General features: G+C 41.8%; 1 protein-coding gene across 1 annotated transcript in view; it reads right to left on the reverse strand.

The window, feature by feature from the left end:
* Positions 1-24,305, reverse strand: part of MAP9 (microtubule associated protein 9) — a 177,480-nt gene that overhangs the window by 51,040 nt on the left and 102,135 nt on the right. Inside the window, exons 8-9 of the mRNA XM_082243222.1 lie at positions 23,052-23,110; positions 12,166-12,325 (exon numbers count right to left, since the gene is read on the reverse strand). Coding sequence (XP_082099348.1) covers positions 12,166-12,325; positions 23,052-23,110 — 219 coding nt within the window. The remainder of the gene's footprint in view (positions 1-12,165; positions 12,326-23,051; positions 23,111-24,305) is intronic.

Consider the following 24,305-nt stretch of genomic DNA (forward strand, 5'->3'; position numbering starts at 1 on the left):
TTCCCTTTAGTTAGTAAACGCAATAACTTTTGCGCAAACCAATCAAAATACGCTTATTGTGATTTTTTTTACCAAACATAGGTAGCAGAAAACAAATTGGCCCAAAATTTAAAAAAATTTTGATTTTTACATTTTTTGGGGGGAATTTCATATAAAAAATGTGAAAAATATTGTTATTTTTTCAAAATTTACGCTCTTTTTTTGTTTATAGCGCAAAAAGTAAAAATCGCACAGGTGATCAAATACCACCAAAAGAAAGCTCTGTTTGTGGGAAAAAAAAAGGACGTAAATTTCGTTTGGGTACGGCGTTGCATGACTGCGCAATTGTCAGGAAAATTCGCACAGTGCCGAATCGCAAAAAGTGGCCTGGACGTAAGACAGCAAAATCCTCCGGTGGTAAAGTGGTTAACATCCGTTTTCATCCGCTTCCGTCAATGTCCGTTTTTTTGAACGGATGAATGCCCTATTTTTCATCCGTTAAAAAAACGGATCGGACGAAAAACGGATGACAATGGATGAAAAACAGATGACAACGGATGAAAACGGATGAAAAACGGATGAAAAACGGATGACAACGGATGAAAAACGGATGAAAAACGGATGAAAAACGGATGACAACTGACGAAAAACGGATGACAACTGACGAAAAACGGATGACAACTGACGAAAAACGGATGACAACTGACGAAAAACGGATGAAAAACTGATGAAAAATGGATGAAAAGCGGATGGAAAACTGATACATTTTGACGTGACCGAAATGATGAACTGAACGGACCGTATGTGTGAAAGGGGCCTAAATCGAATAAGCGTAAGTTAAAAACTGAGTGGCCACCATGCACAGCTGCACCAGATTCTAAATGCACCAGTTTTAGTAAATCTCCCTCACAGTGTTCTGCATCATCCCACTTGAGAGCAGATCTACTGTTTTCGCCCTGGGAGAATTATTTTGAAATTAACTAACATATACCGTGGTACACTCTAAAAAGAAGAACAGGGTACATGAGATATCTACACATTATACATTATTATTTAATTCCTTTTTCAGGCATGTCTAAATGACTTTTCACCTAATTGGTCATAGTGTTCACTGGCCCCTCTATTACATGTTCTGCTCTGATTGCACGCAGAGTCTGACAGAAATGATCTAGATATAGTTTTATGTATTGCCCAATTGCGATGGAAAAGATAATTTCATATAATTATTTAGTATGCAGAGGCTTTACCAGCTACATTTATTATCTGAAACGATAGACTTTATGATTTAATAATAATACTCACTAAATGACTGTCAAGGATGATGCAAATCACAAGAGACCCAATCTTGTGCCAGGTTGCTGGCACCTACAAAGTTTTATTAGTCTAAAAAAGTTTTTAGGACAGATTTTAAGACTGCAATTCTTTTTTTTTTTTGCTTTAAATAACGCTAGAGAAGTAATGTATGATAATAAACCATATCAGTTAATTAGAATTTTAATATAATCAGAAGAATTTCAGGAAAAGACTGCCTCTGTAAAGCTTAATTAAAGAGGAACTCCAGCCATGTTTTATATAGTGAGTTGAAATCTCTGTGAGGTTTTTATTGCTGTTTGCATGCCTACTAGGGAAAATATGCCCCATTTCTTGTACCAGTGAGAACACCAAGAAAAGGAGAGAGTGGCAATCTCTTCGGCAAGACATAACATTACTTAAAACGTATCTTTGTTTTTCTTTCAATAGAGTGGGCTAAAAAACGTAGTCTGCTTTTATTTCCATTTGAGACCCCATTGAGAATTATATCTTACTTAATGCCCCAATGATAATGCAAACAACAACAACCCAAATGGGGTCACAGACTACAATAAAAACTGAGCAGAGAGTTTCTTAATTGTTCATTAAGGGACAAAGGCATAGAAGGAATTTTGAGATAATCGGGTTATACTGCTGCCCACAGAAGAACTGGACAATGGCAAACAAAAAAACTGTTACTCAGCCAGGTATAACCAATCCCACTCTCATCATGCTTCATCTCATCAGTTTCTTGCTAGTGTCCTATAGTGATGGGCTCAGGCCTGTTTAGGATCGTAGTTCCAACCCACCTGAGCAATCCCCCAGGAAGCAGACACTGCATACTGCCAATCAGTGTTGGGGGTAACGAGTTACAAAGTAACGGATTACAGTAACTACATTACTTTTATGGGTAACGAAGTAACGTAACGCATTACACTAATAATATTGGTAACTACACTACTTTAATAGGCTATAGGAACATGCTTTCCTGCGTTACCCAAGCCATGCGGTGTGTGCGTGGTGTGCATGGGTGCGTGTGCCGACGTTGCCATAGAGATCGTCATCTCCTCTGAGCGCGGGGGATCGGGTGGGCGGCGCCACCACACATCGGCGCCACGCTCTGCGCAGGCGTGTGACGTAATTTTGGCGCCAACACGCCATCTAGCCGCATTTCCACCCCAGTGCATTTGAGGCAGCCCGCTGGACGGTTTGGCACCTCGCACTGACACTGGGCGCATCAGGGTCAGCGGCCTGCTGTGGCGAATCCAGATTCCAAATAATACTTATCTTGGCATCCACTCTCTTGGTAAGTCTTCATTTTCATCTCCTGCCGGTCTTCTCTATGCAGTTTCCCCACCTCACCTCTGTAACAACCCAGGCACTGCCGTTAGTTGGGTGTATTCTTTATCACTTACTCCCTTCCCTTCCCCTTACTTTTCTTTATGGCACTTATTTTGGTCCATTATGACACCTCCTTAGTTGTTCAGTTTTTTTTTTCACACCCAGTCTGAATGATCACTCATTTTCTTACTTTCTTCATATTACACTGCACTTACCTTACCTCCCAGACAGTTTCCCTTTCTATCAGTTCACGCTCTCACTTTCTCATTCACAGTATGCAAGTGGCATGGAGCATTTTATATAATATAATATACATGCTTACTTTAAACTTATTTCATTCATCTCACAGATAACACGCCTCCATGTGGCCACCAGCAACAATCCAACCTTTATCCACACTCCCTTCTGTGTGTGGCGTTTTTTCGCCCCATCCGCGGGCCCCATGCGCCCTCAGCTGCCGTGGGAGACGCTTTACATTCCCCCTCCTCCAGCACCGGTCACTGCCAGATCTACTGTGTAAGTTATGGGAATGTGGGGATTTTCTCCTCCCCCCCCCCCCCAGTTTCCATTTTGGGGGTTATCTACCATCCAGTTTACTCATGTCAGTATTTCATACACCATGCCTATTCATTTTTGCATGTATCAATAAATGTAGTATTTTCATATTTGTCATGTCATGTCTCTCATTTAAAGTCCCAACCTTTCTTCATTTTCCATAGAGATCGATGATGTAGCGAATGGAGATCAGATGGCGATGAAGACAGGTGGGTTCGGCCACTGGCGATATTCACACTACTTTCAGTTTATTGCTTGAAAGGACAAAAATATTCGTGTGAAATGCACACTATGTCCAGGCGACAAGTTTCTTTCAACTGCTGTCAACTCAATGCGCAACCTTTCTAAGCATTTGTCAGCCCAGAATGGCAATACAAAACTTGTGGCAAAAGATCCTGCTCACTGGTCACTTGAAGGAGTCACTCAGCCGACCCCGCCTAAACAAGCTAAGCTTTTCTCAAGCCTTGGAGCACAGCAGGTAACACAAAACGAAATGAACAGGCTAGTTGCAGGGTTCATTGTAGAAGACATGCTTCCCCTGTCAACCATTGAATCGCCCAGGTTTAAAAAAATACTAGATAAAATACCCACTGCTCGCAGTCGCAAGCCAACGTCCGACAGGAAAACATTTTCACATTACATGGATAAGTGTTATTCCGACATGGAATCGAAGCTTAAAAGAACGTTCAAGTCCCTGGATCATGTGTGTACCACTGTGGACATTTGGTCCGCCAACAACAAAAGTTATTTAGGAATGATGGTGCACTGGATAGACAACATTAGTTTTAAACGCAAGGAGGCTGCTTTTGCCTGCAAGAGAGTGAGAGGAAGACACACTTACGATGTCATAGCTAGCGAAATAGAACAGGGTCATTCATCCTTTGGACTATCACATAAAGTAACAGCATGTGTCACTGATAATGGCAGCAATTTTGTAAAAGCCTTTAGAATGTTTGAATCCCATCCTGATGATGGGTCTGACTCTGACAAGCCATCTGATGAGGAGGGGGAGGAGGAGGTCACTTTTACTGATGTTGCCGAAGCACTCTCCACAGAATCAGATGAGACATTTTCACTGCCGCCTCATCTGCGCTGTGCATCACATACACTAAACCTCATTGCAAAAAATGGCTGACCAGTAACAATGACTGTAAAGCAGTTAACAGAAGTGCTCTTGCCAAGTGTGCAGCTCTCTGGACAAAAACTAGTCACTCTACTGTGGCTTCAGACCAGGTTGAGGATGTGCTAAAAAGAAAGCTCATCATACCCATTGCTACACACTGGAACTCAACTCATGACGCCTTGTCTCTCATCACAGAAATCCCAGAGATTTAAACACCATTTTTTCTAAACTGAGTGTAAAGAGCATCACTGAGCGAGAGTATCAGTTCCTGAAGGAATATTGTGCAGTGTTAAGTCCTCTAGCGGCTGCAATAGATATACTACAAGGAGAAGATGGATTGCTACTACGGCATCCTCCTGCCAACCTTAGAGATTCTCATGTCAAAGTTGCTTGCGTTGAAGGATGGTCTTTCCCAGATGACAGCTGGCATGCCTGGTGCTATTTTACAGGTAGACACATATTGAATAATTTATGAGGCTGTAAAAGCTGTTAATTGAACTGTATATGTTTGTCTAATGTAGCCTACTATTTCATATCACAGGCAATCAAAGACAGATTTGCATCTGTCTTGGACAGCAAGGATGCTCTGATGGCTGCTGTCACAATGCCCAAATTAAAGGTCCACTGGTTTAAAGATGAGAGGAGAAGAGATGCTGTTAAAACCATGCTAATTGCTGAGTGTTGTGCCCGGATTCCTGAAGAGCCACTGATGAAACCAGCAGTTCAGAGCCCTGCCACCTCCAGTCAAAATTACTTTTTTGACTTTCAAGAGGAGTTTTCCTAAACCGCAGAGACTGAAGTCATGGAGTACTTAAAAATGCCTGGATCTGACTGGGAGGTTCTCCCCAGGTTCCCCAGGATTAAGGAAATTGCAAAGCAGTACCAACACTCCAATACCATCAAGTGCACCGGTGGAAAGGCTTTTTAGCCTGAGCAGTATTGTTCTGACCCCAAGGAGGAACAGGCTGTCGGATAAAAGATTTGAAAGGCTTTTACTTACGCGATACAATCGCTATTTCGAAGAATAGAGAGGGATGAAGTTTATGACTTTTTGTTGCACTTTATGTTTTATTCTGTTTTTTCAGGTTTTGTTCTCATGGTTCCCAAAGCCTGTGTTTTGAAACGTGTGTGTTAACATAATTTTAAAATTGCCTTCTTTATCCTGTTTCTGGATTTTACAGTGAGGCATATTTCTTTGTGCAGAAGGGGATATTGTTCTTTCATATGGTTCAATATTTATACAATAAACTCTATGCAGAGAGAGTAAATGTTTGTCTATGTATCTTCTTCTACACGGTAAATTAAGAAAGAGGAAAGTAAAGTAATAAGTAATGAAGTTACTTTTCAAATGCAGTAACTAGTAATGTAATCTCATTACAATTTACAGAAGTAACTAGTAACTAATAACTAATTACATTTTTTGAGTTACTACCCCAACACTGCTGCCAATCATAGGCAGTGAGGCATTTCCAGGACAGCAGCTGCACAGACCGGGAAATGCCTAAATGCCTCACTGCCTATGATTGGCAGTGTGCAGTGTTGGCTTCCTGGTGGGATTGCTCAGGTGGGCTGGGACTATGATCCTGAACACACCTGAGCCTATTACTAGTGTCCTAGAAGCATGGATGTCTTTTCTCCTCAAAGAAAAGCAAACCCATTTCGCTTGACATTTTTTCAATGTTATCAAGATATTTTATTTCAATCAAGAATCTTCATTAGCTGCAGATGCTTGTTTGCAGTTTTCTGGATAGTCGGCACCTTAATGTCCATACCTGGACTTTGCCATGATGAAAACAAAGGGCCTGCTTGTAATGTGACTTTACCGTGCTACACCTGCTAAGGTTATTCTGTCCCTGAAGACTCCCTTTGAAGTGTGCTTACCTGGGGGCGAAGATTGTCTGAAATGTAATCTGTTTTCACTAGGTCCTGCATTGGCACTCTGTTACTCGGTTTCAGACCACTGCTGTGCTAAGTGTTTTAGGGTTTTGCTATATTGGAGCCTGCTGTGAGTCACAGCGTCTCCGCCCGACCCTTCCTATGGGATTAACACATGGAAAATTCGGGCTGCAAGAAATTATATGGGCTGCATTCTCCTTGAGGGACAGTGCTACCTTACACGACTGTTTTGCATGTACAGTGCTGCCTATCCCCGCCTATAGCCCTGTTTCCTCAGGACTGAATGCTGTAAAAAGAAAACGACATGGCCCTGTGGCGTAACGCGTAGGGGAGGGGCCAATCTGTTGTCACGCTGTGCATTGTGAGCATATCGTGGGAATACTGTCTGATTGTCTTATACCTGCACTGTGAGCACTGAATGTGTTTTACAGTTTTGTGCACTCTAAGCACCAGGAAAATGTGAGTGTTTTTATTAACAGATTGGTTTAAAAGATAAAACGCTATATCCAGCTTTCTCTCTCTATGATTTGGGCATATGGCGATAAGTGTAAAAGGAGTATTCTAAACTCAGGGAGGGGGGATGCTAGAACATGTTACACGTTACACCCTAAATACAGGCGTAACATGTTCTAAGGGTGTACCTATCTTTTAAAGTAGAACTACAGGCAAAACTTTTTTTTCTATTTTGGATAGAGTAAGGTAGGCTTATAACCCGTTAGCTTTACTTTGCCTTCTGTGTCCCATTGGAGAAATTTACCTTCACTTCCTGTCCCTTAAATCCCAGCAAATTAAGGGAATCTCTTAGGGATCCCCAGGCCATCAGAACTAGTGTTCCAATTGGAATATTTCCCCTCTTACTTTTCTGGGGACAACCCAAAATGTGGGATATTTTTTACTTTCACTTTCAGTGATAATGGTAAACAGAACAAATAGAGGGGGGCACAGAGCGGTGATCGGTGGTGCGGTGTGTCACTCTGACTCACCGTATCTCCGATCCCGGTAAATCACAGCTGGTCACATAGTAAATGGGAAGTGCCGTCCTCTACAGGCACGAGTAGAGGAGAGCCGGTCGGTTGCTCTCCTGAAAGGGGGGGGGGTCTGTGCTGGTAATCAGAGCATTGATTTTTAGTGCAGACCCTTGGAGGATGCCTCTAGAGCCACCAGGGATTGCCCACCCATGGCCACCAGGGATGCCCACCCATGGCCACCAGGGATGCCAATCAGTGCTCAGAGCTTGCCAGTGCCCTCCCTATCAGGGCTGCCCATCATTGCCATCTATCAGTGCCGCCCACCAGCACCCATCATTGCCATCTATCAGTGTCCCCCACCTATGCCCATCAGTGTCGCCTTTCAGTGCCCACCAATGCTGCATATCCGTGCTACCTATCTGTGCCACATATTTTATTTTTATTTTTTTTATTTCATTTCAGGTACTTATATAGCGCTGTCAATTTACGTAGCGCTTTACATATACATTACACATTCACATCAGTCCCTGCCCTCAAGGAGCATACAATCTAAGGTCCCTAACTCACATTCATACATACACAGTAGGGCCAATTTTATACAGGATCCAATTAACCTACCAGCATGTCTTTGGAGTGTGGGAGGAAATCGGAGTACCCGGAGGAAACCCACGCAGGCACAGGGAGAACATGCAAACTCCAGGCAGGTAGTGTCGTGGTTGGGATTCGAACCAGCGACCCTCTTGCTGCTAGGTGAAAGTGCTAACACATATCAGTGCCCATCAGTGCCGCCTATCAGTGCCCATCAGTGCTGCATATTAGTGCCCCATCATCAGTGCCACCCCATCAGTGCCTCCTCATCAGTGCCTGTCAGTGCGGCCTCATCAGTGCAGGAAAAAACGTATTTATTTACAAAAATTTTTACATAAACAAAAAAACTTTTTTTTTTTCAAATTTTTCGGTCTTTTATTATTTGTTTAGCAAAAAAAAGAAAAACCTTGCGGTGATCAAATACCACCAAATAAAAGCTCTATTTGTGGGGAAAAAATGACATAAATTTGGTTGAGGTACAGTGTTGCATGATCGCGCAATTGTCATTCAAATTGCAACAGCGCTAAAAGCTGAAAATTGGCCTGGGCAGGAAGGAGGTGAAAGTGCCCTGCATTGAAGTGGTTCAATTAGCTTTGGCCGAGAAAAGACAGCAGATTTTCCTGATCATGTTCAGATATGGCTTTATCGTTGCAAGACAGATGTTTAACCTTTAGATGGCACAGCATATTGTGTTCACAGACAGTGATTATTGGAAGTATTCCTGAGCCCATGCAGTGATGTCCGTCACATAATTATACCTGTTTTTAATGCAGTGCCACCTGAGGGCCCCGAAGATCATGGTTATCCAATATTGCGTTTTGGCCTTGCCCCTTGCGCACAGAGATTTCTCAGAATCTTTTGATGACATTACATACAGTAGATGATGATAAATTTAAAGTCTTTTCAATTTTACGATGATGAACATTCCAAAAGTGTCCATCAATTTTTTTAGACACGGCTTTTCATAGATTGTTGAACCTCAGCCCATCTTTAGTTTTGAGACACACAGACTCTTTTTATACCCAGTCATGTAAATGACCTCTTGACAAATAACCTAATTAGTTGCAAAATGTTCTTTCAGCTCTTCCTTTTTAGTGCCAGCTTTATATTGCCCTGCCCAACTTTTCAGAGGCATGTTGCTGCCATCAATTTCAAAATTACCTTATTTTTTTCTTAAAATGGTACATTTTCTCAGTTTAAAGTTTAGCTAAATAGCAAAACCTTTTTTTAGTTTTGGATAGAGTGGAGATGGATTAGAACACCTGCCAGTTGGCTGTGCCTCCGTTAGGGAGATTCACTGTTAGTACTGTTTACTGTTATTATTGAAAGTAAAAGGAAAAGAAAATTTCAAATTTTGGGTTGTCCCCAGAAAAGTAAAAGAGGGGAACTCTTCTAATGGGGACACTAGTTCTGGTGACCTGGGGGGCCCAAAAGGGATTTAATTAATTTGCAGGGATTTTCTCTCCCTTCCTATTTTGGCTATGGGGCAGGAAGTGAAGGTAAATCTCCCCAATGGGACACAAATAGCAAAAAAAAAAAAAAAAACCTGACCCCCCCTTACTCTATCCAAAATGAAAAAAAAAATGTCTATACTTCTACTTTAAACATTTACTCATTGGCATACCACCAATCTCCAACACTACATTAACATGTTAAAGCAGTATTAGACCCCCCAAAAAACATCATTATATTGCAGCTTACTAATTCTTAGATGTTATGGCTGTGTTAGTTTCTATTTCCATCTGGTGATCTGGCCAGGAAGTCTAATTTTCAAGATAGCAAGCACTTTTGTTATTACAGGGATGAGATAGACCATTTAACACTGGCAGGGTGCTTAAAATAATCAGCTTTTATTTATATAAAACAATTATCCCAAAAGGAAAAAAAAACAGTTTACTCTGATTATAAAGTACTAGCTGGAGTTCGGCTTTGTTTGTTACTGCATTTAAATCTTCCTTCACTTCCCTCCCCCAGACTGACAATGCTGCTGTCCAAATCTGCCCACTGTGCTCATTCATCCAGAATGGTGTCTGTTTAATGGGTGTGGTACTGTATATTGAGCTGTGTTACTGGCCAGATCACTAGGGTAAAACAGAGGAGAAGAAGCCTGAAAGGCTCATACACACTGCATCTCAAAGAAGCTGCCACTACAGGCTTTCGAGCTTTTTTGAGCTCACTTTTTTTTTTTTTTGCTTGGAAACTTCCCTCCATGCTAGCCAATGTGTCCATGCACTCTATGGCTTTTTCAGATTACAGGCATATGCTCTTACAGGCATAATAAAACCCCCACCAATCTCATGTTTTTGAGAAGAGCTTACAAGCAGAAAGTATGCCTAAATGCCCAAAAACATACGATAAAGCATGAAAAAGCGCAAAAAACGCACAAAAATAGGAACAATTAACTGAGGGATGGGTTTGTGAAAAAAAAAAGTTTAACCACTTGCCGACCGGTCACGTTGACCGTACTGCGGCAAAGTGGCTCAATTCCATCCAGCGATGTAGACCTACGTCGCTGGACTCCTACCCCTGTAGGCGGCGCTCGCGCGCCGCCGGAGGCGCGCTCCCGCTGTATTCAGTCACAGCGGGAGTCGGGCCAGGGGAGGAGCGGCGGCGATCGCCGCTGCTCTTCCCCGATCGTCGGGGAATCGAGTGTGGAGATCCGCCCGCTTGTGTAAACAGAGCGGGCGGATCTCCTAAGTGACAAGGAGTGACAGATTGCAGTGTTCAGCATAGCTGAACATGCGATCTGTCCTTGTGTCAAACAGTCCCCTCCCCCCACACACGTTAGTAAGCACCAGGCATACATTAACCCCTCCCTCTCCAATAAAATTAACCCCTTCCCTGCCAGTGTCATTTTTACAGTAACAGTGCATATTTATAGCACTGATTACTGTAGTAATGTCACTGGTACCCCCAAAAGTGTCAAAAATTTCAGTCAATGGTCCGATCTGTCCGCCGCAATGTCGCAGTCCCGCAAAAAAAATTGCAGATCGCCGCCAAAAAAAAAAAACACCAAAAATGACAGAAATCTTTCCCTTAGTTAGTAAACACAATAACTTTTGCGCAAACCAATCAAAATACACTTATTGTGATTTTTTTTTTACCAAACATAGGTAGCAGAAAACAAATTGGCCAAAAATTTAAAAACATTTTGATTTTTACATTTTTTTGGGGGGGAATTTCATATGAAAAAAATGTTAAAAATATTGTTATTTTTTTCAAGATAAACGCTCTTTTTTTGTTTATAGCCCAAAAAGTAAAAATCGCACAGGTGATCAAATACCACCAAAAGAAAGCTCTGTTTGTGGGAAAAAAAAAAAAGGACGTAAATTTAGTTTGGGTACAGCGTCGCACGACCGTGCAATTGTCAGTTAAAGTCGCACAGCGCCGAATCGCAAAAAGTGGCCTGGACGTAAGACAGCAAAATCCTCCAGTGGTAAAGTGGTTAAAGAAGCTCAATAAAAACTTGCAAAAGAGCACAATAAAGCACAAGCTTCCTCAATATTTTAGACAGAGAAATAAAAGCTCAAATGCCTGTAAATGCAGTTTTTTTTTTTTTTTTAACTGCAGTGTGCATAAGTACTAAAAAAAGAAAACGAATAAAGCCACCACATCTAATGACTGTTAAGCTGCAATTCATTACATTTTTGGTTTTGGGTTTAATATGTAGATGTGCTAAGACTTCTACCCAAAAATAAATATTGATTGGTTTAACGTCCCCGCCATTCCCCAGCTATGCCCTTCTTAGAATCTGAAAATCTGAAATCCCCCACCAAAGGTTAAAGAGATATGTTAATACTGTCAGACCTCTTGCGCATAGGATGTCTTAAAAATGCCACTTTTTTAGGCATTCAGGCCATTAAAAAAAAAAAAAAAAAAAACACAAATATTTGCATTGCTTGCAGTATTGTTACGCATACACATGCACATAGGCATGTTCACCACTTTCCCCTGATTAGAAACAAGCTAGGAGAATTTTTACGCATTTGTATGTGTATGCATGAATACTCAAAAGGTGCTTTACAGTTCATGGTTGCGTTTCTTCTGCCAGGAATATATGATGTTCATACATTAGTACCGTGTGCACTTACCCTTAGTTTTAGGATCTCCAGTTTACAAAAATAAAGAACTTTTGATAGGGCTCCAATAGACACCGCACAAATTGTATGGTATTGTCAGATGAATAAACAAGATAAAAACATTTCCATTGACCTAGAGGATTTAAGTATTTCAATTTCATATTAAAGAACACTATTAAGAAGTAAAAACAAAGATACATGTACCCTGCTGATTAAATTATCAAAACAGATTACAGGTTATACAGATAGTACAGTACACAAGTATTGAGTGACCTCATTTTAAATTGGGCTCTCTGTTCTGTAATATTATTTTAATTACACAAGTAAGCGTTCAATCAGTAATTACCTGGTAAACAGCGGCACGCAAAGTATCTGCAGCTTCGATCTCACCATTATTTTCATACACGGATTTGTCTAATACGGTTAAAGTTCCCATATAGCGTGACTTAGCAGAATTTGGTGTTCTGTGCTTGGCTGACTTTTTGTTTTGTTGGGCAGATATAGATCTGTAGTATAAAAGAAATAGTTTACTGTTTACCCACAATTGTTAAAGCAGAATTCCAGCTAAACAGCTGAATACAATTACAGGAATATACAAACATTTTTTTTTTTATCTTGCAAAGTATATGCAACTCTTTTCAGCTACTTGAATGATTCATACACTCCTGCCTCAATTTTTGTGACAAAAGTTACTTGCGGTTATCTTTAACCACTTAAGCCCCGGAAGATTTTACCCCCTTCCTGACCAGGCTCTATTTTGCGATTCGGCACTGCGTGATTTTAACGGACAATTGCGAGGTCGTGTGACGCTGTACCCAAATTAAATTGACGTCCTTTATTTCCCATAAACAGAGCTTTCTTTTGGCGGTATTTGATCACCTGTGCGATTTTTTGATCATGCGCTATAAACAAAAAAAGAGCGACAATTTTGCAAAAATAACAATATTTTTCAGATTTTTTTATATGAAATTCCCCCAAAAAAATGTAAAAATCAAAATTTTTTAACATTTTAGGTCAATTTGTTTTCTGCTACATATGTTTGGTAAAAAAAAACATAAGCGTATTTTGATTGGTTTGCGCAAAAGTTATTGCGTTTACTAACTAAGGGAAAGATTTTTGTCATTTTTATTGTTTTATTTTTTTTTTAACAAGTAATGGCAGTGATCTGCGATTTTTTTTTGCGGGACTGCGACATTGCGGCGGAGAGATCGGACCCTTGACTGACATTTTTGACACTTTTGGGGGTACCAGTGACATAACTACAGTAATCAGTGCTATACATATGCACTGTTACTGTAAAAATGACACTGGCAGGGAAGGGGTCAACTTTATTGGAGAAGGAGGGGTTAAGTGTGTCCCTAGGGGCGTGCTTCTAACTTTAAAGGGATGTGGCTGTTTGTGTAACTACAGAGATATGCGATCCTACATAGCAGGACCGTATGATCTCTGCACTTACACAGGGGAGAATGACAGGCGGCTTTGTTTACATTAGCCGCCTGCCTTTCTCCCTCTGTAACGGACGATCGCAAGTGACCGGCGGACATCGGGTCCGCCGGTCACACGCGCGGGTAAGTTAGGCAGCGAGCTGGGGTGGGAGGGCGCCCCCGGCGGCGCAAACTCGCCCCCTAGAGCCTCACAGGCTAGTGATGTACCCCTACGTCACTTTGCCTGTGAGGGGCTGACCGCCGCCGTAAATAGTCGCGCGGCGGTCGGCAAGCGGTTAATCTTTATTAGCAAAAAAACCCCACGGACTAACATTAAACACCACTTTATGTCTACTATTACCTTTGTATGAAAGAAAATTTTCTTTATACCCCTTACTATACTTGGTTCACTACTTTTTTGGACTTGACTCCCTAATCTTAGGGACCCAATATAGTATAAAGAACGCCCAATGAGTCCCACATGTCAGTTCACTCAACATTTGTAAATAGACAAAACAAAGCCATAATATATATACATATAAATAATTGCTTTGTGCACTAGTGCGCAGTCATGTTGAAACAGGAAGGGGCCATCCCCAAACTGTTCCCACAAAGTTGGAAGCATGTCCAAAGTGTCTTGGTATGCTGATGCCTTAAGAGTTGCTTCACTGGAATTAAGGGACCAAGCCCAACCTCTGAAAACCAACCACACTATAATCCCCCCTCCACCAAATGATTTGGACCAGTGCACAAAGCAAGGTCCATAAAGACATGGATGAGTGAGTTTGGGGTGGAGGAATTTGACTGGCCTGACCTCAACCCGATAGAAAACCTTTGGGATGAATTTGATGGGAGACTGCGAGCCAGGCCCTCTGGTCCACATCAGTGTCTGACCTCACAAATGCATTTCTGGAAGAATGGTCAAACATTCTCCCCCAGCCCAAAATGCTAGCAACCATTGTAATTTCTAGGATTCCAGGGAAAACCTGGTTCATGGAGACAGACACATGAGGTGTCCAGAGATTGCTTCTGCTTACCCATGCAGCCAGAATGCAGCAGCCTGAACTGAAAATGAACACTGCACTGCCTCAAAAGAGCACCTTCATGCAAAAGCGAACTGAGGGATGTCTTTGGAATTGAAGAACGTGTGTTTGAGAGTGGAGGGATGGAATCTTCTCCAGAGGGAGAAAGACTCAAGCTTGGTTTGTATGCACAAGAAACCCTAGTATTCCAGGTAGCGAGTCAATTTCAATGCAGACTTCTGAAAGTAGAGGATCCACCTGATACTCAAAACTGCAAAAAAACTGAAGGTGTCACTCGCACACCAAAAAAATGCAAACATTTCTGCTGCCAAGGGGAAAGATGGGGGTGTGTAAATAGTCATCCTGTATGTCTACAGAAACCAGAAGACCCTCTTGCTGAAGAGAGGCAATGACTGACATGGCCAACTCAATGCAGAACTTCTGGACCTGAAGGAAGATGTTTAGGGATTTCAGGTCCAGTATGGAACGAATACGACCGTTGGCTTTTAAAACTGTAAACAGGTTGGAGTAGAAAAGCTGCAACTTTTCCTCTTAAGGAACCGGGACAATGACCCCAATGCAAGAAATTGCTGCACAGTAGCCTGCAGATCCCTCAGTCTTACAAGGAAGAGGGCAGATTGGAAAGTATGACACAAGGTGGAGGAAGATAGCAAACTTCCAGCCTCTACCCCCGGGAGGTGACATTCTAAGCCCAAAGGTTCAGGATGTCTCAGACATAGTTAGCAACAAATGCTGACAGACAAGACAGGCTTGGAGAAAGTGAGTGGATCATCACTGCAAAGGGTTTTGGAGCTGGGCTTAGCCAGCTTGGAAGTTCAGGACTTGCAGTAAAATTTGGTGCCAGGCTTGGACTTTAGGGTTTGAGAATTGATGTAAAGAAGTCTTCTGAAAACCAGACGAGGACTTACCCAGAGAGGCCTTTGCCTTCTGTTGGTCTGCTCTGACTGCCAGTGACCTCCTTGATGGAGTCAAGATGTGCACTGAAAGACATTTCCCTGAAAATTGCATCACCTCCAGGAGCTTCTTACATGCCAGTTCCACAGACCAATACTAGCTATAAATATAAGAATAATCCACACTGTTAAGGACCATCTGCACAAAACTTAAAGCTGCAGGAAGGAATTTCAAACACAGCAGGACAGAAGGATTTGAGAATGGAGCCATACACTTAGAACAGATAGCAAGGGTCTTACAAATTTCCATGAAGTGAAGCAAGCTGCATGGCAGTGTATAATAGTGCAAAAGAAACCTTATTGAGAGAATCAAGTCTACCAAGTTTTCAAAGACTATAAAGTCTAATACTGGGACCATTAGGGACATGGTAAGGCAGGCAATAGCAGGATCCACAGATGTTAACACCCATTTTTATAAAAACCCCTCCTATAATCAGATATTGCCAACCAAGATCTTGAGTGCCTTGGAAACCTTTTACTACTTTGCATACTAGTGAACTTTGGCCAAACAGGCACAGTCGGCTCCTGCTCTAATCAGGCATGTACCTCATCAACCAAGACAGAATGGTGTCCCTGAGCTTGGGAGAGATAACAACAGATGTAGCCTCCTCCTATGCAGAATCATCAGACTGTAAAGATAGCTTGTCCTCTTCTTCTTCTTCTGCCTTGTCTGGAAGAAAGGCAGTTGCCACGAGAGGGTCAGAAACTGACCTAGGAGAAAAAATTAGAGGGGGGCCTTTTCCTGCCCCAGGGCCTCAGGTCTTTCACAGGGCAGTGATCCTTCCCATATACTCTGCCATCGAAGTGAAGGTCTCCTCCCTGCTTAGGCAGGAGTACCAGGGGACACCTGCCTGAGAGAACAGAGAAGTTACCCAATAAACTAAATGGGCCCAGGTGGAGGACATATACCCATGCTATCCGGCTATCCAGAATATGGCTTCCAGGGGCGCATATGTATAGCCTGCCCCCACCCCCCCAGAATCAATAGCAAAAGTTTGTGTAAAGCCATTATAGCTGTGAGGTGGACTCAACAGGGGTACTCATGAGCAGCTGCAGCGGAAGGGGTTATCTCAGGCTGCAGGTGCTTATCATGATCTGCAGACTAGCCTGCGCCGCTGAGCAAGGAGCTAGAACACCAGCAGTCTTTACAATAGGAAATAGGGCCCAAAATGGTGTATGAGCTTGCTTTCCTGCCTAGAGGCCACAATAGGAAGCTGCCAGACTAAGTGCCTGAGAAAATGGCAGCCTCCATGGTTGTGACACATTTGTGAGCATTGTGCAGCCTTCTCTGGTGCTGCAGTCCAAGCTCCTCTAGAGTTCACAGTAGAGGACTAGTCTCTAGTGTAGCATGCAGAGACCCTGATAGGACAATGGAGTGGTGGCACAGGGACCATCCATAGCTAATTAAAGGACAGGGCTCTGTCTTACTGTGCCACTAGAGAAGGGTGGGCCACAGTTTTTTTTTTTCATGAAGGGAATGAGGTGCCCCCAATTCACAAGAGCAAAGCTCTGAGGTATCCTTAAGGACCTGGATTACACTGATCTAGATCGCCACTGCTCTGGACCTGTATAATATCCTGCGACTAATCCATTCACCGAACTGCGTACCAATAGAGATGCTACAGGTTGGCTCTATGTCTTTTATATGAGTGTGGAAGGAGTTATTTGGGGGTCCTAACAGCTCTGCTTTGCCAGTGTCTAATCAACTTGAAACAGCTGCATATAACTTAGCCATCTAAGACTTTGCTTGTGTCCAGAATTGTACAGTTAAAGTGTTTTTTTAACCTTAAAGGATAAGTTCACTTTAAAAAAAATAATAATAATTGATGCCCATTTTTTTGCAGGTAAAAACATTTTTTCATGTATTATTTTTTGTTGCAGGAGCCTGGAAAGCATTGCGCCAACGATCAGCAGATCGCTGATTCCATGCAGGTCTCCTGCATGCTGTCAGTGTATGGGTTTAACTGTACATCCCATACAGGTAAGTTGATACTCCCTGACAACTTCACAGCATCATGGTAGTTCATTGAGAACTACAAGCTGACAGCCTCTAAGGATGTCGGGGCTTGTAGTTCATTCAGACACACAAAGTTGTATGTTTGAATGACATTGTCATGTGGGTGGAGTCCTTCATAGCTGCGCTGTTTTTCAAATGGTGGCAGCTAGTATGGTGAACTTTTCCCCGTACTGCTACCACAGGGAGGGGGCAGCGGGCAGCGGTTGCAGCATTGGGAATATGGTACATGTTCCACCCTAAAATCGGGTGGATCATGTAACACGCTCCAAAGGTGAACTTATCCTTTATTGCATTTTTACCATTACAAATAATTTCTTGGCCAGATCTCCTGAAAAGGAAAACAAACCAAAGCCGCTGTGGTTTGTTTTTCTTTCTCTGCCTGATGCTCGACACTTCAGGCTCTGCCAGTGCTTCACGAGGGTCGGCACAGTACAAGATGCGGCGGGCCGTACAAAGAGTGGGCACTGTAGGATCAGAACATAAACAAGGAGAACCAAGTTATAATATCCAACCCACCAGCTTTTTTTATTTCAATAACTTACACCTCATACACTCTCAGGCTGACGCTCAATTCTGCCAAAGTAGTTTGTAAATAATAATGCCTTTGCATTATTATTCAGGATTTTTATAGCACTTGTTTGTACAGTACTTAACAATATAAAGGGAAGAAATGCAGTACAATACAATAGAAATCAAAACAAGAGGTTCAGGATGGACTTGCTCATGAGCACTTACAATCTAAAAAGGAGGAGCCAGTAGTACATAAAAGTAATAACTGTGTGGCGATAAGTTGATGGAGAAAGTAAAAGTAGTAATATTCAAAAACAATAGTGATTCAGCGCCACACCTGTATATAAATACACAAATAGATACATTAAGTGAATCTACAAGTCTATCCAGTGTATACACTCAATATATGATCCCACCATTCCACGAGAACAAAACAAACAGTAAAAAAAAAAGAAAAGGCATATATATATATATATATATATATATATATATATATATATATATATATATATGTATATATATATATACACACAAACATACAGTGCATTGCGAAAGTATTCAGCCCCCTTGAACTTTTCGACCTTTTGCCACATTTCAGGCTTCAAACAAGGATATAAAACTGTAATTTTTTTTTTTTTTTTGAAGAATCAACAACAAGTGGCACACAATCATGAAGTGGAATGAAATTTATTGGATATTTCAAACTTTGTTAACAAATAAAAAACTGAAAAATTGGGCGTGCAAAATGATTCAGCCCCTTTACTTTCAGTGCAGCAAACTCTCTCCAGAAGTTCAGTGAGGATCTCTGAATGATCCAATGTTGACCTAAATGACTAATGATGATAAATAGAATCCACCTGTGTGTAATCAAGTCTCCGTATAAATGCACCTGCACTGTTTTATATCTTTATGTTTGAAGCCTGAAATGTGGCAAAAGGTCGAAAAGTTCAAGGGGGTCGAATACTTTTGCAATGCACTGTACACTGCTCAAAAAAATGAAGGAACACTTTGAAAACACATCAGATCTCAATGGGGAAAGATATCATGCTGGATATCTAGACTGATATGGACTTGGTAATACGTTAGAAAAAAAAAGGATGCCACATAATTTGATGGAAATAAAAATTATCATCCTACAGAGGACTGAATTCAAAGACACCCTGAAAATCAAAGTGAAAAAATGTTGCAGCAGGCTAGTCCATTTTGCTGAAATTTCATTACAACAACTCAAAATGGTACTCCGTAGTTTGTATAGCCCCCACGTGCTTGTATGCATGCCTGATAACATCAGGGCATGCTCCTAATGAGACGACAGATGGTGTCCTGGGGTATTTCCTCCCAGAACTGGACCAGGGCATCACTTAGCTCCTGAACAGACTAAGGTGCAACCTGGTGGTGTCAAATGGACTGAAGCATAATGTCCCAGAGATGTTCTATTGGATTTAGGTCAGACGAGTGTGGGGGCCATTCAATGGTATCAATTCCTTCATCCTCCAGGAACTGGCTGCATACTCTCGCCACATTAGGCTAGGCATTGCCATAAACCAGGAGGAACCCAGGACCCACTGAACCAGTGTAGAGTCTGACAATGGGTCCAATGTTTTAATTGCAATACCTAATAGAAGTCAGGGAGCCATTGTCCAGGCTGCAGAGGTTTGTACATCCCTCCATGGATATGCCACCCCAGAATGTCACTGACCCACCACCAAACCGGTCATGCTGAACGATGTTACAGGCAGCATAAAATTCTCCACGGCTTCTCCAGACCCTTTCATGTCTGTCACATGTGCTCAGGGTAAACCTGCTCTCATCTGTAAAAAGCACAGGGCACCAGTGGTGGACCTGCCAATTCTGGTGTTTAATGGCAAATGCCAATCGAGCTCCACGGTGCTGAACAGCAAGCACAGGGCCCACTAGAGGACGTCCACGTTTCCTGGATCCAGGTAGGTTGAATAACCCTTTTGGCTTCTTATATTTACAGGCGTTTCTGGCAGTCAGATCGCTGCAATTATGTTCCCAGCTTCGCTCACTGTTCCTGGGATTTCAAAGATGTTTTGCTCCTGTTAATGCAGTCCTCATTTATTTTATGCAGCACAAAGAAGAGGACTCCCCACCTCAGACTTAGTAAGTGAAAGAACAAGAAACTTAGTGAGATTTTGATAGTGAAGCCTTTCAAGTTTAAGAGGCCAGGGGCTGATGCAATCCATAAATGTTTATATATTGTCTTAATATAGACCACAAACTGAAAGCTTCTAAGACATATGTTTTGCTGAAAATATCTGGTAAAAAGCCAGTAACTTGTTTACCAGTTGAAGAAGAAACTATTTTCAGGACCTTTCGTATAGTAAAGATTTTTTGCTGTAATCACTGCAACTTTGGACAGCATAAATCTAGAAATTGAGTAAAAAGTAAACTAGCGATGTTCACAATAAAGATCCATTAGTAATCTATTTAGTTAAATGCAGCTGATAAAAATCTTCAGCAGACAAAACAGCAACAGTTGAATAATTGATGCTGTGAGTGCACAGAGAATGCTTTCATATATATTTCATTGCATTCACATCTTATAGGAATTGAGGTTGACATGTACATTTATTTCACAGTTTGTTAAGTTATTGTAACTGTTTCGGGTACTTAACAGGCAAGCATCATCTACAGGAGTTTAGTTGTGCACCACACCACTCATAGCTTAAATGGAACCTATCAGAAAAGGTGTGACCTGGTACATTTAAAGCCTTTATTGCTCAGTCCTAGATGCAGTCGGACCAGCACAGTCACATGAGGCTGCAGAAATGACTATGCCAAAATGAACCTGCTTCCATGTGTTGTGCAACGATAACCTTTAGTGCACACAGGTTTCAGTGCTGGGAGTTTGGTGCAGGAAAGGTTCATCTTCAATCTACAAGGCAAAGGATCCCTCCGTGGGAAAGGTAAAAAGTAAACAAGGGGTTAAATATAAATACAGAAGGGATTTTGCATTGATTAGTGTTAGGACTGCAGGGAGGGTTAGTGTGTGGTTGGCTTGTGGTAGTGAAGGATATCACTCTCTGCACCAGGAACTCTCCACAGAAAACTAGCATTAGTGACTTCCAGGATGTGAAAGCTAATGTATTGTCCTAAGAGGTTCCTTTTACAGGGAAAGTGACTAAATATAGCAGTTTAACTTTAAATGTCCATCAGTGGTACTATACAAAGTGCATTACTGCTGACACACTAAGTCCCGCTTCACACTACCGCGACTTGTCAGGCGACTTGTCAGCCTGACATGTCGCGGTCCATCCTGTGCTACGGGAACCGTTCTAATAGGAGCGACTCAAGTCGCTCCGACTTAGAAAATAGTTCCTGTACTACTTCGGGGCGACATCTGAGCGACTTGCATTAACTTCCATTATGTGAAGTCCATGCAAGTCGCGCCGAAGTCGTGGTGCACGCGACTTCACAGGTCGCCCCCGAAGTCGGATCGCCATAGTGTGAACCGATAATAAGGCTAAACTTTGCTCATGCGCTATTGTGGACTTTAAAACAAATCATTTTGACTTACTGAATCCCGGGACAATAGCAAACAGCTGTGGCACTGTAGAAATTAGACTCTGGTTCTTAGAGGTTTCTTACTGCATCAAAATATTTTATTCAAACAGCGATAAACAAAACAGTTAATACCTGGATGCATTTAGCACCAAAATGAGCCAGATGAACAGGCTCAGGTATTAACTGTGATCCCACTTTTGTATTCACCAGAATCTTAAAAAAATACTTCAGATGCAGCAAAATACCTCAAGGAACTGTCTCCTTGTTTCTACTTGCATAGTGCCCTTAGCAAGCCTATAAGATCTTGGGAGCAATGCTGTGTGGATTGGTTAAGGTTTCCTTGGAGATTGCAGAGTCTTTATATCTATTGAATTTGTTGCAGTGTGTAAACCTTTCATATATATATCATCGTTCCTTGTAAACCATTTCTGCAACCAATATGACATTTGATCCTTTTCTGTGAATTCACTAATCATTAGACATGGGTCAATTTGGTAGAAGGAGTGTACTAAACAGTGGTTATAGGGGAAAAATGGAGTGAGAAACAACAGAGACTGATCTTACCACCATCTTTGAGATTGTTGGAAAATAAAGTATAAAACCAATAAAGTGCAATGACCCAGAAGCAGCCAGGTATAATGTTTAAACAGTTAAAGGGGAAAATAAGCACTTAAGAAATACAATACATGTAGTCAAAACCAGACGATTCACAAAGCAATAGTGATCGACTGATCGACCATATTTTGGCCATTGAATACCGGTATCGGCTGATATAAAATATTTTTATTTTATTTTTAACACTTGACAGGTACTGTTGTGGAGGGATCTGGGGGTCTATAAGACCCCAATCCCCTCCTGTGCACTTAAAAGCATTAAAAACACCAAGTTCTGGCGCCGAGTACCCGGATGTGAGGTCATGACATTACTTCCGGGTTTTTACATGGAGACCTGATCACAACCGGATGCGGCTTTGATCGGGTCTTTGGCGGCCGTGCAGGCTGGTTGCCCGGGTCTCCTGGTGGGACGGGTGACCCGGGCAAGCCGCGGAAGGTGGCGGGAGGGGGAGGGGGGGACGTCCCCTCCCACTCCTTGTAATGACAGCCGAGCAGCTTCTCAGCCGCATCAGTTGTCATTACAAGACAGCTGACCGTCGGCTATGGACACATGTACCAGGGTGATGCCTCTAGCTGCAGGCATCACTCCGGTACAAGCACTTTCCCGAAATATCAGCAATATCGGTAACCTCAGGGGACGATTCCGATATATTGGAGACAGTGCATATCGGCCCCTGATATATCGGCTTTGCCGATAATCGGTCAATCCCTACAAAGCAACCTAAGCAGAAGCCTAGAGCTGGGTGGATGTCTTGTTCAAAACGCACTTCTGGGCTGTTCATGCCTAACAGGGTTGGCAATTTTAGTACAATCAGAGCAAATAAGGCTACTATTCTGTTACAATTTAGGAGAGTGGTATGGGCTATAAGTGATAAAACAACACCCAGGTTAATGAAGATGTTCATTAGTGGAAATATCCTACAGAGCACCAGTGACGAAAATGTTATTTTAAAAGTATTGTGTCCCTTTAAGGTAGACAGAATAGAGGGAGTCAATTTCTCATTGTGCCCTTGGATAATAAATATGCTTGCTTTCTAGCACAATCATAATTAAAATAAGGATAGGATAACATTCTTATTTTCGAAATGCTTATTCCCTAAACACAGCCGTTCCAGTTTTAAAGTATGTAAATAAACCACATACCTGCTTGATTGGGATCTTCCTAGATTCAGAAACTCCTCTGTCTTCTTTTGAAGATCAAGCTGGAAATACAACATTCATTTTTATGAAATATTATTTTTAACAAATGGCAATGTTTTGTTAACAAAAAGGAAACCGTTACATTTCAGATATCCCAAATGCAGGCCCTTAAAGTGTTACTAAACCCACAACAGTAATAACAGTGTGTGTATGCAGTAAAGCATGCTTGTTATACTCACTGTACAACCTAAGGTGTTAATCCTCCGCATTGTGTAAAAAGGCTGTTTGAGCTTGTAAACACAGATCCTCCTTTTCTTCCACTGACTTTAGAACAGGTCTGGATAGTACAGAGCATTCAGAGTCAGGCTGCGCTCGCCCAGTTTGGTGTTTATTGCTAGAGAGTTTTTTTCTTTTCTTGGGAGAGTGCATGGATCAGCGCAGGGCCAATCAGCACTGTACAGACAGAGGGTCAGGGGTCTTGGATCCAGATAGGACAGCTCAGTGCAGTATGAAAACTCCGACTACAAGCTATAACCAGACACTGATAGAAGTCAAAAATAGCAGTTTATATTTACTAAAATAATTGTATTTCCATGTTCTGTGTACTGTGGGAGACCAGATATAGTGACTGCAGGGTAATGGATTTAGTAACACTTTAACCCTTATAAAAGACAGCATGTTTAATAGTAAATACATTAAAGCATTTTCCTTAGAGGAAAGTAAAAATTCCATAATGTTATCTTTTTCAACAACAATTGCAGTTTAGCCATCAGAGGAGGCTCTCAGTAGCTCAGTGCAAATACTCTGAATCTTAAGAACTGCAAAGAAACTGTGCAGCTTTTTAAAACGTTCATTACATTTATTGTCATACCTGTAGGTCGTTTGGGCCCCATAGAATCCTAGCCGAAAACTCAGCAATCCCCATGTCCTGATTTGTTGCTCGTATATGAAAATCATTGGGCACTCACTCCTGGCATTACAGGAACGGAAACTGGTGGTTTTCTTCCCCTAGCAACAAAGCAGGACATGGGGATTGCTAACTAAATTTTTAGGCCAAGCTACCAAGAGAGGCCCAAGTAGTCTATAAGTATGACAATAAATCTAATGAACATGGCGGCCATTGCATTTACTTTTGGCCATTTGCAGCAGAGGTAACGTTCCTTCACGTTCCTTCACACTGGAATTCTACAAGGAACTATTGTCTTTTATTTGTATTTTATTTTAGATACACATGTAAAAGGTATTTAAAAGAAGTAT

The sequence above is a fragment of the Pelophylax lessonae genome (genome assembly GCF_965119305.1).
Source record: "Pelophylax lessonae genome assembly, chromosome: 1".
NCBI classification, from domain to species: Eukaryota; Metazoa; Chordata; class Amphibia; order Anura; family Ranidae; genus Pelophylax; species Pelophylax lessonae.